This window comes from Ceratotherium simum, unplaced genomic scaffold, assembly GCF_057802395.1.
Source record: "Ceratotherium simum simum isolate JZ-2026a unplaced genomic scaffold, ASM5780239v1 HiC_scaffold_43, whole genome shotgun sequence".
Classification (NCBI taxonomy): Eukaryota; Metazoa; Chordata; class Mammalia; order Perissodactyla; family Rhinocerotidae; genus Ceratotherium; species Ceratotherium simum.
Genome location: NW_028261259.1, coordinates 3,089,095 through 3,103,861, shown reverse-complemented (window position 1 = coordinate 3,103,861; position 14,767 = coordinate 3,089,095). Strand labels below are relative to the sequence as shown.

The window sequence follows — 14,767 nt, the reverse complement described above, 5'->3', positions numbered from 1 at the left end:
GCTTTCCGTTAACTACTCCTTCTTCTCTATGATGTTCTTGTTATCCAAACAGTGCACCTGTGAAAGCTGATAAACTCAAGTATTCCTAGAATGACCAGAAAATCCCAAGTCTCAGGTCAAATACATAGACCACTGCTTCATTTTCTACCCCAACATTTTTTCTGAAACCCTCCTAACTGCCAAAACTTTCCTGTTTCTTGTCCATCACATTTCTCTATCACTATAATTAATGTTTTAGTTATCTAGTACCCTATGTTACATAAAACATAATGCTAATCATAATAAGCAAATATTGAGTGCTCATTATATCAGGAACTATATTAAGACCTTTAGATGTAGCATCTCACTTAATCCTCAACTTCAAATAAGATAAATAATACCATAATCCCCATTTCAAAACTGCAAAAATCAAAGCCTCAGAAGTTAATTTTTTCTTTTTCTCTCTCTCTTTTTTTTTTTTTTGCTGAGGAAGATTGGCCCTGAGCTAAGATGTGTTGCCAATCTTCCTTTTTTGGCTTGAGGAAGATTCACCCTGAGCTAACATCTGTGCCAGTCTTCCTCTATTTTGTATGTGGGTCGCTGCCACAGCATGGCCACCAATGAGTGATGTAGGTCGGTGCCCAGGAACTGAACCCGGGCCACTGAAGCAGAGCACACCAAACTTAACCACTAGGCCATGGGGCTGGCCCCAGAGGTTAAATAATTTGTCCTCATTCACAGAGCTAACCAGAAGTAGAACCGGGATAAGTAACCAGGCAGTCTCACTCCAATGTCCATATTCCTGATCTCTACATATGATAAGTATATATAACTACATGGACTTTATTATTAATATGCAGATAACTCAAAATTTGGGGGCTACAGAAGAATTTAAAGAGTCTTTGTATTTGAAGAGGCTTCTTTCACATTAAAATAGCTTAATATGGCTTATTCCCATAAACTATATCTTCCTTCAAAAGACATGGCCCAAGTAAGAACTCTTAACTCACTCATATATAATTAAAACTCAAATTAAAGAAAATAGGAGGAAAAAAGAGTTGCAACAATACTTTAACAAATATCCAGATCAGCACTGTCCAAAAGAACTTTTTGTAGTGACAATAATGTTTTCTATCTGCACCGTCCATCATGGTAGCCACTAGCCACATGGGACTATTCAGCATTTGAAATGTGTCTAGTGTGACTGAGTAACTGATTTTTGAATATTGTGTAATTTTAATTAATTTACATTTAAACAGCCACATGTGGCTAGTGGCTACTATATTGGTCAGCACAGGTAGAAGATAAAATGCCAGAAAAAGATGAGGAAAGAAATTCTTATTGCCTTTATTTAGAGAGTGCACTAACAGTCAAATCAATTTAAATCTCTTTTCCTACTTGTTCTAGCTTCAGTTATTAACCCAAACAATATATACCTCCAAGGAGATTTAAGTAACCCAAACTTCTATACTTAAATTCTTCTTTGTGTATCTCAAAGGAAAAAAATAACTAAAACCTGTATTATCAACAAAGCTCCTTATATTAGAAACTTTTTACTGTCTGGATACCTAAGAGGAAGAATTTGAACCTGAAAACTGCCATCTACTAAGAAAACTAAAAACAGTCACACAAGTTTTCCACTCTCTTCATAATAAATACTTGATAATAAAGTGCTTACCTTGATTCTCCACTACTGTTTCTAACACTTTCTTCATCACTGTGTCCATTCATTGTAAATATCAAGAAGTTTTAAAATAAAATATAAATCTTCCCAGTTTAAAAGATGAATATAAATACTGACTCCTCCTTGAATACCAAAAATTCACAGACGAATTTTCTTCAACATTCACAGGTTTCCTGGGACCCTTTTTGATTCACCTAAAGAAAACATATTAAGAAAATAAGAAAACTTCCTGTAGAGAAAAAGATAAGTCTATTTAGAACTTATACAAATCTACCTAGGCCAATCAGAAATACCTAGGCTTCCATTAACTACATTCCTGACTACTTACTAGAATTTATAGCACACCAGTGCTTATTTTTGACAGAAGAAATCAGAATATCTGCTGAGTGATAAAACTTTTATTAGACTAACTGCAGCTGTGTAGCGATACATATATACACATTATGGATAACTAGCTAACTAAAGAAAAACGGTAATATATAACATATACATACATTCCAAGAATAGAAAACGGAGTCTTATTAGATACTTTGTCAAACCAAGTAAGGGGGGAAAAGGTTACCTTTAATCAAACACTAATTCATATCACCAAGAACTTCATACACTTGAATGAGGCAAAGTTTTGAAAATGCTCACATAAGAACAGAAGAATAAAAGGGTATCATACAATCTTCGCAAAAACTGTACAGGTCAAAATAAACGTGTACTTTCACAGGTAAGCCGACAGTGGAATGATAAAATTTAAATATTTATCCAGGTTGGACTTGCGGAGATTCCATTAAAAAAAAAAAAAGGTAATGGAATATACACTATGATTTTTTAAGTAACGGGTTTGGGGCAGAAATCACGGACCAAGACACAGCATTCCCACCTTTCAAGATTTCAGCACAACACTGGAGAGTCACCTACAAGCCATCCACGAATAAACAAAGGAGATCTCTGGCAGGGGAGGGAGAGGAAGAAGCGGGGGAAGGAGACGTCAGATCCTTCCCCAGCCAGAAAGGACCGAGATAGCCGACTGAGAGCAGAGCTGTCCTCCGACCTCAGCAAAGAGAATTCAGTCCTACGATGATCTCCATTCCACAAAAAAAGAGGAGGAAAACAGGCTGTTGCCAACTTAATCATAGCACACTCTACATCTAGATCGAGATTTTAATTCTCCAGAGACTAAGGTCCAGTAGACTCTTTGCAAGAACTGGTTATCCAAAAAGTAACTCCTGCACGCAACATTTATTCCTCATGTTAAATACTAATTCCAACCCGTCAAAGAGCTTTACTGTTAAACAAGTCTTAAAAATCTAGGTACTCTAACAAACCGCCTCTTTCCCGAAAGTCTCTCTGCGTTGAGAAAGTTCACTCCTCTTTTCGTTCTTTCCTTTTCACCTTCCTTTCGCTCCTCAAAACGGCTTTCTCTGGACATTCTAACTTCCTTTTCCCCCTCATCTGCCTTCTCCGAGTCAGTCCTCTTTCTGAGGCCCTTCTCACAGCCCTAAGTTCTGAAGCTCCAGGCGCACGCAGCTCTCTCCAGCCTTTCCCGCGTCTTAACAATGAAGTCAAACCTCCCCAACCCTCCTCCCCTGTGCCCGGTCCTTGAACAGTTGCTCTGCTCCTGCTGAGTTTCCGAAGCGGTGCTCGAAAGGAGGCTGGAAACCTTCCTCCTCCCTCCTCTGTCCATCGCAGCTTCGCTCCAGTCAGTCTCCCGGCCGGACGCACACTGCCACCCCCGTCCCTCCCAGGGCCTCCATGCCGGTCCCTGAGTCTCTCTTCCCGCCTCACACTTCCCGCGGCCCCGCTCCGCGCCCTCCCGGGCTCGCCTGGGCCGCCGCCCCCTCCCCCTCGCCGCCGCCCCCCACGTGCCGGGAGGCCGGGTCGCGGCGGGGGCGACGCGCCGGCCAAGCGCTCGCCGCTCGTGCTCCGCGGCTCCGCCCTTGCGGCCCAGCCGTGCCCACGCCGAGGAGGCCCGGGCTCCGCCGCCCGCCGGCGCTAGGACGCGCTCCGCGGAGCCGCCTGCGCTCGCCACTCACGCGCCCCCCGCGCGCCGAGCCCGCCCGCCGCCGCCGCCGGCCCTCGCAGAGCCGCCCCGGCCTTCGCCCGGCGCCCCCGCCCCCGCCCTCCGCCCTCCGCCCTCGCGGCCCAGCCGTGCCCACGCCGAGGAGGCCCGGGCTCCGCCGCCCGCCGGAGCTAGGACGCGCTCCGCGGCGCCGCCTGCGCTCGCCACTCACGCGCCCCGGCCGCCGCCGCCGCCGGCCCTCGCAGAGCCGCCCCGGCCTTCGCCCGGCGCCCCCGCCCCCGCCCTCCGCCCGGCCGGCTCCCGGCCTCCCCGCCACGTCCTGACCCGCCCGCCGCCCCCTTTCTTACCGGCGGCCGTGCAGGCTTCGCGGGGGCGGAGGGAGCCCACTCAGGTCTCCGCCGTCGGGTGAGTCCTCGGGCTCCGGGCGTCTCGGGGTAAGCAGGAGTCCGTGAGGGGGAGGGGGGAGGGGAAGCCCCGGCCCGCGGCTCCCACGCGCGACCCCTGCGGAGCGGATCCAACGATCCATTCCTTACTGAAGCACCAACGGCGAGGGCAGCCAGAGCGAGAAGGAACGAGCCGTCGTCGTCCTCGCTGCCGCAGCCACGTGCGCGCTCCCGCTCCCGCCGCCTGTGGGCTCCCGGCAGCCGCCATAACGCGAGAGAGCAAGCGCAGCCGTCTCCGTCGTAGCCGCCGCCTCCCGCGCGACGTAAGCTGCCTGCTCGCTCCCCTTCCCCACTGGGCGCGAGGAGGGATTTGTTGATGCAATTGGATTCAAGGTTAGGAGGAGGAGGGAAGCTGTACATACCATGGAATGGAATGGAGCTGATTGATGACATCCATTTGAAAGGTAATATGTTTGGAGATGAGTAGGTGTGGAGATCATTGGTGTAGGACTTACTGAGTTTCTGATGCCTTTGAATCATCCAAGAGGCTTTTGGATAGAAGTCTAGAGCTGAGAAGTAAGATCTAGACTGAAAACTAACTGTTAAGTATGTAGGGAGAAATTAAAGTCTTGAGTATACATGAAATAGACTTAGCAGACAACCTAGGAGTGTGCAATGAAGAATTTAAATTAATTTTTGGCTAGGTAGAGGAAGATGAGCTGGCTAAGGAGTTGCAGATATCAGATGGGTGTTGTGCAATGGAAGACAAAGGCATAAATGATTCAAGGAAGGAGTGGTGAGTAGTGTCCAATGCTGTTGAGAAGTCACGTGAACTAAGGCCTGAATAATATCCATTAGATTTAGTAACATAAGGGTCATTTACCTTAGCAAGAACTATTTTGTTGGAATAATAGGACCAGAAGCCAGATTGGAGTGGGATGTGATAAATGAAGAAATGGAATCAGTGAGTCTAAATTTCTCTCTCAGACAGTTTGACTTTGACTTGAGAGTGAATATGAATTTTTCTGTTTGTTTTTTTGGGGGGCTTGTGGATTTTTGTTTGTTTAGGTGACAGATTTAAGGTGTTTCAAAGACAATGGGAAATATCCCTTTGAAAGAGAGGTTGAATATATTAGAGTTAGCTGTAAGAATTAACACATATACCTTTTTTTTTCCCAATCGGGAACTGAACACTAGATATCACTGTTTATAATTATGGGCTATAGACACTTAATTGGTGTAGTTTGAGAATTTCTGTGAGTCTTTTACTCCCCAGATACATGCCTCATGCTCTACTAATGTTTGAAAAGTCTTGGTAGAAATCTATTTGAAAGCATATATTCCTGGGAAGAGTAATATGTTAAGAAGGTAGTTCTCAGCTGTGCCGAAGTTTAGAATTACCTAAGGAACTTTAAAATAAAAATGCTCAAGGGGCCGGCCTGGTGGTGTAATGGTTAAGTTCGCGCAGTCTGCCTTGGCGGCCTGGGGTTCGCAGGTTCAGGTCCTGGCTGCGGACCTATGCACTGCTCATCAAGTCATGCTGTGGTGGCAAACTGTGTACAAAAATAGGGGAAGATGGGCGCAGCTGTTAGCTCACGGCTAATCTTCCTTAGCAAAAAGAGGAAGATTGGCAGCAGATGTTAGCTCAGAGCTAATCTTCTTCACCAAAAAAAAGAAAAAGAAAAATGCTCAAGACTTACCTTAAGAGATTTCATTCCATTGTTCTAAGGTGGGGCCTTGGCATATGCGTTCTTTCAAAGCTCCCCTTTTAAAAAGATGATTCTAACGTGCCATTAGTATTGAAAAACTATGGACATCATTGTATTAACACTGCATTGACTCATGACATTTGGTTTAGATGAAGTGTGGAGAGGCCAGAATATTTATTTAGAAAATAGTGGTTATTAACAGGGCAGTGGTGGGTGGAGATTTTGCACCTCAGGGGATATTTGGCAAGGATCTGGAAACATTTGTGGTTGTCACAATGAATTGGGTGGGGGCTGCTACTGACAAGTATTGGGCAGAGGCCAGGGATACTGCTAAAGATGCTACAATGCACTGGACAGCCCCCCACAACAGAGAATTATCTGGCCCAAAATGACAATAATGCCATTGTTGAGAAACCCGGCTATAAAGGATGGCAAACTAGGTAGTATCTTTTAGTGAAATCTCAGTGGGTGGGGGTTGTGGTTTGGTAAGGGTGCTAATGAATGAGGAGGATCTATTCTATGTAACAACTTAGCCTAAAACTAAGCCTTGCTTGTAACCAGCAACAAAAGAGCCTCAAATAAAGATGGAGCTTGCTGACAGAAGAAACAGCTTTCATAGCTGAAAAGTGTTTGCCTCTGGGAAACAGGGACCAGAGATGGAGAGAAGAGAGATGGAGAGAAGAGAGACAAGGCACAGGACTTTTTAACTGTTAGCCTTTCAAAACTATTTGATTTCTTAATGAACTTTAATTATTTAGACTTTTTCAAAACGAACCTAATGGAGATTAGAATTTTAAATTGAGTCCATTTTAAAAAATTATTTCTTTAATTACTGTTTTAATACAAGCAACTTAAAAATTAAAATATGTGGTGTTCTAGGGGGCCGGCCCCATGGCTTGGCGGTTGAGTGCGAGCGCTCCGCTGCTGGCGGCCCGGGTTCGGATCCCGGGCGCACACAGAGGCACTGCTTCTCTGGCCATGCTGAGGCCGCGTCCCACATACAGCAACTAGAAGGATGTGCAACTATGACATACAACTATCAACTGTGGCTTTGGGGGGAAAAAAATAAATAAATAAAATCTTTAAAAAAAAAAAATATGTGGTGTTCTAGATGTAAAGAATGGTAATAGAGGAGTGGGATACATAGATAGATTTAAAAGGAAAGGCAGGTTCTTAAAGGACAAGACGTTTGAAGTTGTTTTTGTTGTTTTAAGTGCCTAATGGCTAGTATCTTTAAATGTAGGTACTATGAAAGTATTGAACAACCAAAAAAGTACTGGATGCTTGTTTTTTAAGATAGGTTTCTTAAAATAAAATAGACCTTTTATACATAAGGTTATCATAGCCCATTTCCGAGTGATAAGAATATCATTTTTTCTTTTTCTTAGATTGATATTGATAGTACGCTTTCTCTGAATAATATTATGGCCCTGTGTTCCACTTGTAAAATATTTCCCTGTTTCAATGTGAAGCAAATTTATTACTCCTGAATAGATTTTCACAGTCCTCTTATGTTCACTCTGCGTAAAATTCCAGATAAATGTTTGATACTTTGCTCTTCTTATTACAAATTTCATTTGGCATCTTTTCTCATCCAGATTTCAAATGTCATCTGACATATATTTTAGTAGAGTGCTTCAGTATCTTCCACAACCACTTAATTTTTATACAGGATAAATAGTTGGAGACACATTGAGTACTTTTCTCACTATACAAAAATGCCCATGTGAGGGAAAGTGGTGGCTGAAACCCAGCTTGTGTCCACTTGCTGTGTAGTCTGCTAGGAAGAAAGGGCACATATTGTAATTCACACAAAGTTTCTATATGTATTAGTGGTGACCAAGGTTGGAGAGGAAAATAACAACAACAATAGGGGAAGGTCGTAGAATATGTGATCAATTTCAACTAAGATTTTTGGAGCACCCACTGAGTGTTAGGCACTGAGATCACAGAAATGAGGAAATCAATGGGCCTACAATGAGCACGGTGACCATAGGCCTGTTTACACAGAACTACCCCAGTTTGTATCTGTTTTCCCATTGTCCCATCTGGTTAGTGTCCCCTTTCATTCTCAAATGTGTACCAGTTTGGACAGCAAATTATGTAGTCACCCTAAAAAGAAGGAAAAATTCATTCTAGTCTGAGTGGCAAGGTCATGGGTAAGTGAAAGAGCATGATCTCCTCTGGTTCGGCATGAGAGGAGGGTTGGTGGGGGAAATGGCACGAGGTAGATATATGACTGAAAAGATAGGGAGTCTGAGGTGGTGAAGGGCCTTATACACCACTTTTAAGGAGTTTTTATTTGTCTTGAAGGCAGTGGGGACTGATGGTGGTTTGGGAGCAGGGAAATGATAAGATCAGATCTGTCTAACGTTGACAAGAACAAAAGAGCAAAAGTACATTTCTCTACCATCGCCGCCCCCCCGCCCCAGTAGACACATACAAACACACAGGGCTGGGGAGAAGGAGAGGAGAATCTTGTCCTTTCTGAGTGTAAACACTTACAACTGAGCTCCATTTAATCTTAAATCCACTATAACTCCTTAGAATGAATGACCGACCCTCCCCATTCCATCTCTAAAACACACTGCTGTCGTTGGTATGTGGAATCTCTAACTGCTTACAGGTGGCAAGCTACTCTAGTGCAACATACATTTTTGCTCCTGTGAGTTGAATTGTATATTTTAAGAGATTATGTGTTTGTTCTTAAGCCTGTTAATTCTAGTTGTACTTGTTATTGCAATTATGTAATTGAAAAAAATTATGTAAATTGATGAACTAAGAAGGTAAACAGTTTTTTCTGTGAAAATTTTGTGGAATGCTTTTGAAAAACTGAAAGATAACTAGCTAAAAATATTCAGATAAATGAGGTGTGGATGAGACAGCTGTAAAAAAAAAAAAAAAAAAGAAAGAAATAAACAAAGAAAGAAAGAAGGAGAGCCAGCCCTGATGGTCTAGTGGTTAAAGTTCAGTGCGCTCCCCTTCGACAGTCTGGGTTCAGTTCCCGGGGCTGGAATCAGACCACTTGTCTGTCTGTAGCCGCGCTGTGGTGGTGGCTTACACAGAAAAAGTAGAAGGACTTACCACTACAATATACAACTATGTACTGGGGCTTTGGGAGAGGGGGAAAAAAAAAGAGGATTGGTGACAGATGTTAGCTCAGGATGAATCTTTCCCAGCAAAAAAAAAAAAAGAAAGAAAAGAAAGAAAGAAAATAGCATAAACATCCAGAAGGTTCTGTGCTCAGTTTGCTTTACCCCAAATTGTGAGACTGAAGCCATAGTAATATGCTCTACTAAAGAGACAGGTTGAGTCTGACACCTGCAATCAGGGCTATTACTTGGTTGGGCTTGCAGTAGTCTAGGGTCATTCTCCAGAATTCATCCAGTTTTTGCAGGGGGCAGAGAGGTGAATTAAATGGAGATATGATAGGGACCATGTATTAGGGTTCTCCAGAGAAACAGAACCAATAGGGTATATATAAAAAGAAATTTATTACAAGGAACTGGCTCCTGCAGTTATAGAGACTGAGAAGTCCAAAGATCTATGGTCAGTAAGCTGGAGACCCAGGAGAGCCTATGGTATAGTTTCAGTCCCAGTCTAAAGACTTGAGAACCAGGAGAGCTGATGGTATAAGTTCCAGTCCACGTCTGAGTCCAAAGGCAGAAGACTGATGTCCCCTCTTGAAGACAAGAGGAGAAAGCAAATTCTCCCTTACTCAGCCTTTTTGTTCTATTCAGGCCTTCAACAGAGTGGGTGAGGCCCACCCACCTTGGGGAGGACAGTCTGCTCAGTCTACCAATTCAAATATTAATCTCATCCAGAAACTCTCTCACAGACACACCCAAAGTGTTTAACCAAATGTCCAGGCACCCTGTGGCCCAGTCAAGTTGACACAGAAAATTAACCATCACAGACCTCCACCCAGGCATTCTTGTGATCCTTAAGAGTGGCGCTAATCTCTGCCATGCACACCCAAAATATGATACATTGTTTTTTGGTTTATTTTGTCTGAAGCAGGCTGGGTGTCAATTTCCAAGACTTCTACTTGGCCTTCCCCACTGTAACAGCTCTTACTTCAGGAGCTAAAACCCAAAGTGGGGATTACTCCAACTGCCAAGTATGTTACTCACAGTTGTAACCTTCAGGGACTGAGGAAATGACCACTAGGTGTTTCCATGGACCCAGTGTACCTACTCTGAGCCAGGATTTGGCCATTTATTGCCTGGCTTCTATATGTTCCTACTCTTAATGAGGAGACCAAGATGATAATCTGGGTCTCTAAGTATCAATGTCAACTCAGATCCTGTGTCTAATTTTTCCTGAAATGTCTAGATATTCCCCCTTTCTCAGTGTGCAGTCACCTGAGAAAATGGCGTAGGTCCCTTTGAGGAAGGACTAGAAGAATTATTACAGTATATACTTGCCATAGAGTTGTGGGGTCCTTTCCTCCAGGACTTGGCCACCTTTATAGTCAGTAGGTTCTGGGTCTGAAAATTGACTCAGATCTGGAAACTGGACAAGAGATCGTGACACTTTTTATTGTAGTGACCACCCTCATCCACTCTTGCTTTCTTTGATTACATATATTAGGTAGTACCTTTATTCCCTGCCCATTTATTTTTCCCCTAGGAGCACTGGGTTCTATAAAACATCTCCACAACTCTTTCTAGGTCAAGCTCCCTTGGCTATCACTCTGATTTTGCCAGTCATTCTGATAATTGTGACTACTCTGACTTCTGGCATTAAGTTCTGCCTCCTGGATCTTCTATGCTTCTGGGCCCCATCATTCCCATTGCTATTAATAAGCCAAGCTCTGTGATAGCGTCTCCTACTGTGAGCCCTGGCCCTCAGAGGTGAACTGTCACTGAACTTGGTGGTGAGGGTGGTGTCTCTTTTACCAGGATGTCTCTCTTACTGAAGGCCTTGGTGAATGATGTATCCTCTGGCCCCTCCCATAATCTTCCCTAAGGGCTTCTGGCCTCACATAATATATGCACTCCAGCCTGCCCACTCCCCTTGAGGTTTTTAATCCCGCCCTCCACTGACTGCCATGGCAATTTAAGCATTTCAGGATCTCTCAGCACAGGCTATTACTTTCTCCAGACTTCTAGGAACCATCCTAACGGGGAGTTTGCGCCATCCCCTGGGGCCTGCCATGGTGTTAAATCCCATATCTCAAGAGTGCCTCCAAGTCAATAAGCTCACCATTATCCAATCTTATGTGCTAGGTCTCTTGACTAGGCACCCTCAAAATCCAGTCCTAAAAACTTCCCTTTTTCCTGCCAATATATGCTGACTCATTCTGGCAGCTTCTTTGGGGTATAGATCAGGCCTAGCACATTCCCATGTAGATTATGCTGTGACTTAACCCTAGTTATTGGCGTGACTGCCATGAGAGGAGGTGGGGTAAGTTTCTGAGAGGGCTCTCTGTTGCTTTATTCAGAAGCACTCGCTGTAGTGGCTTTCTGCGTGGGAGGAGTGTTAGCTTTTAGTAAGAAAGGTGGGCAACCTCTGCAGGCTCTCAGTGTTCAGAGGAGTCTCAGGAGCCAGAATCTTTGCGGGCATCCATCCAGCTGTCCCCATCCCATGTGTCGGTGTCCCAAGTTTTCCAACAAGTTACCTATCTTTGGCTTCAATTTTTTTTGTGTGTGTGTGTGAGGGAGATCAGCCCTGAGCTAACATCCGTGCTAATCCTCCTCGTTTTTGCTGGGGAAGACCAGCTCTGAGCTAACATCTATTGCCAATCCTCCTCCATTTTTTTTCTTCCTCAAAGCACCAGTAGATAGTTGTATGTCATGGTTGCACATCCTTCTAGTTGCTGTATGTGGGACACAGCCTCAGCATAGCCGGAGAAGCGGTGCATCGGTGCGCGCCCTGGATCCAAACCCGGGCCGCCAGTAGCGGAGCACGCGCACTTAACCGCTAAGCCACCAGGCCGGCCTGGCTTCAATTGTTTTTGAAGCTTCTTGATAATTAAGTTCTGAGTCTGGTATTCAAGCTTTTTCTGTTTTCCCAGGGCAGGAGTTAAGGGCTTCTATGGCAGCTACTAAACAAGCCGTCTGGCCTGCTTTAGTAGCTTCACAACTAGTGAAGTAGTGAGTTTTCACTTGTTTGTTAACTGCTCTCAGGTTTAACCATCTAACCTAATGGCCAGCCAATAATAGCTTGTATCCATTGTTCATACACATACACACACTTTTGAACTGCCTGTATTTTGCCCCACATAGGGCATTCCTCTGCATCAGAATAATCTCCCAAGTCACAACTGGTGAAAGTTTTAGTAACCAGGCCCCCACATTCTACCAGGGACTATCCATGCCCCAAATGCCACATGTGATGAGGTTCATTGACAGTGGGACAGTTCTGATCTAGTTCTCCAAACCCTATCTCACTTCCTGCTTTCTCAGCATATTCCATTTTCCTCATTGTCTAAATTTGTCTCTGGTCAGGAACCAAGAATTATTCCAACAGTACCTGGTTTTTCTGGCAAAGGTAAGGAGTGTTCACGTTATAATTTGAAAACTCTGACTTCTACTACATGAAAATCAAATTGAACAGAAACCTGGCACATAGTAGGCATTCAATAAATAGTTGTCCCTTGTGACTATGATAAAAAACACTGAATTATATACTTTAAAAGAGTGAAGTTTATGGTAAGTGAGTTATATCTCAATTAAAAAAAAGTTGTTGCATGAATGAAATAGTTGTATTTTGAGTGTAGAAGTATGGGAATTCATGTTGCAATTTTAAAATGCTGATTTCTGATGCTCAGAATAAAACAACAACAACAACAACCAAAAATATAGAATAAAAACAAAGGAAATTTAAATCAAATACCTAACAGCAGCATTAGTTGTCAAGAGACATTAGAGACATTTGGGTACGTCATTGAACTTGGAGATTTGGGCAAGCAGATGATAGACACTTTCTTGCTGCTTTTTTGGAGGCAAAATAACAACTAGATCAGCTCTGCTGCTTTATGGCATTTAAAATGCTTTTACGCTTTTAAGCATCACACTTACGTTTAATGGCATGAATTGATGATGCCTCATATGTTGCGTATTATTTCCTTGGGTCAATTTCTTAATGCAGTGATAGCCATGGGCTTTCTCATAGCTGTAAAAATGTGCGATGTTTGATCAAACTCACATGAATGTGTTATTTTAACATATTTCCTCCTTTCTGAGTAAATGGATATTTGTTGGACGGGGTGGTAGGAATCTTATCAGTTAGTTTAAAATAAAAACCCTTTGTATTTGGTTTATTTCTTCTCCTCACCATATAATTAACAGGAGAGGGCAGTCATAGACTACTTTCAGGAATTCTATAGCTTATATATATTTCACAGGCAAAATCCTATAATTCTACTTTAAAAACACTTCCTTCAGTAACATGTGCTACATGCTGTTTGAACTCATTGCTGACGAACTATTTATCCCTCTGATATGTCCCTTAGAGCATGAAGGGTCCTTAGTAATCGTCTAACCTCCTCATTTTACAGATAAGAAAATGAAAACCTGAAGAGCTTACGTGATGTATCCAAGATTACCTAGCCACTTGATGGCAGAGTCTGTTTAATTTTGTCCTTAGCCCCGCCACCCCACCCCAACCAACCATTGCTTTAATATATCTGTGAAATGGACACGTTATAAACTTCGTAGTGGATTCAGAAGAGATCTGAAGAAATTGAGGCTTGAATAAGGTCAGGTTTACCCCCTCAGAATTACTTAATACAAAAACAATTCAAAAATCATTAATTTACATTTATTCACAAATAAATCTGATACATTCTCCTGATTCCATTACCTAGTTTTAATTAACTATTTTTCTATTAATATGTTAATATTTATATACATCTGAAATCTTTACAAAGAGGATTTGAGACAACCCAGAAATATATAAGCATAAAACTCTTAGGTTTGCCTTGTACGATAGTATTAAGTTTGGATGACCTATAAAAATAATTACTTACAGGGGCCGGCCCCGTGGCATAGCAGTTAAGTGCGTGTGCTCTGCTGCTGGCGGCCCAGGTTCGGATCCCAGGCGCGCACTGACGCACAGCTTGTCAGGCCATGCTGTGGTGGCGTCCCGTATCAGGTGGAGGGAGATGGGCACAGATCTTAGCCCAAGGCCAGTCTTCCTCAGCAAAAAAAAAGAAGAGGATTGGCATGGATGTTAGCTCAGGGCTGATCTTCCTCACAAAAAAAAAAAATATTACTTACAGCACATTATAGAGACATCTATATGTCTGTTAAAATTATTCTTAGCAAGAACTTTGATAGCTTTGAAAATTTCTGGCAAAAATTGTATTTGTTATTATTTAGCTCTAAATAATATGGTGTAGTTCCCGTTCTAGTGCTGCAGTATGAGGAAACTGTAAAGATCGGAAGCATAGGAGACACATTTTTAGTGACTGTTTCTCTCAGGGAAGAGACGAGCTCCCTCAGCCTTGTTTTTCCCACCCCAGTTTATGCTCTCTGCCTCTAGGACAGGAGTTGGAAGATTGTTCTTACTAGCGGCTTCAGCAACAGCAGCAGGTGCAGTCAGTGAGTTGACCAGTATATTTGTTCTGTCACCAGAATACCTGTCATCAGTCATCATTTGTTTATAATAGGCTACTGACAAACCAGAGAATCACCAAATACACACACACACACACACACACACACACACACACGCACCCATGTAAAGATATAAATGCGAATCTGTAGGGGATGCTGTGCCGTGACACCCAGATTCCAGCCTCTTAAGGACTGAGACATTTGTGCCCACATCTGCCTAGAGTGTGGGCTGCTGACTGCTCATAGCTACATTCTTCTCTGGAAATTATCTTGACTTAAAGAAGCTACCACCTTCAAATTTACACCCCTTGTGTCGATGTTGGGATGCAGAGGTTTGGCACCCTTGCCTTAATTCAGAGCTTCTCTGAAGGGGCTTCAGAGCTCCCATGGGTCACTGAGGCCTCTGTTCCCACTACACCACAGTTCAACTTCTCCCT

General features: G+C 43.3%; 2 protein-coding genes across 22 annotated transcripts in view; one reads left to right on the top strand and one right to left on the bottom strand.

The window, feature by feature from the left end:
* Window positions 1-4,169, bottom strand: part of LOC147911402 (olfactory receptor 2Z1-like) — a 67,244-nt gene extending 63,075 nt beyond the window's left edge. For all 16 annotated transcript variants that reach the window (XR_015551082.1, XR_015551087.1, XR_015551084.1 and 13 more), the window contains exons 1-2: window positions 4,022-4,169; window positions 1,658-1,857 (exon numbers count right to left, since the gene is read on the bottom strand). The gene's annotated coding sequence lies outside the window, so the exon portion shown is untranslated. The remainder of the gene's footprint in view (window positions 1-1,657; window positions 1,858-4,021) is intronic.
* Window positions 4,170-4,173: 4 nt separating this feature from the next.
* LOC147911399 (uncharacterized) overlaps window positions 4,174-14,767 on the top strand; it is a 92,049-nt gene continuing 81,455 nt past the window's right edge. For 4 of the 6 annotated variants that reach the window (XR_015551090.1, XR_015551089.1, XM_087428123.1 and 1 more), the window contains exon 1: window positions 4,185-4,521. Coding sequence is in view for 3 of the 6 variants with exons in the window: in XM_087428123.1 (XP_087284249.1) it covers window positions 4,434-4,521 (88 nt within the window). In the remaining 3 variants the exon portion in view is untranslated. Of the gene's footprint in view, window positions 4,522-14,767 lie in introns of all 6 variants that reach the window. The other 2 variants (XM_087428122.1, XR_015551088.1) reach the window with 2 other exon arrangements.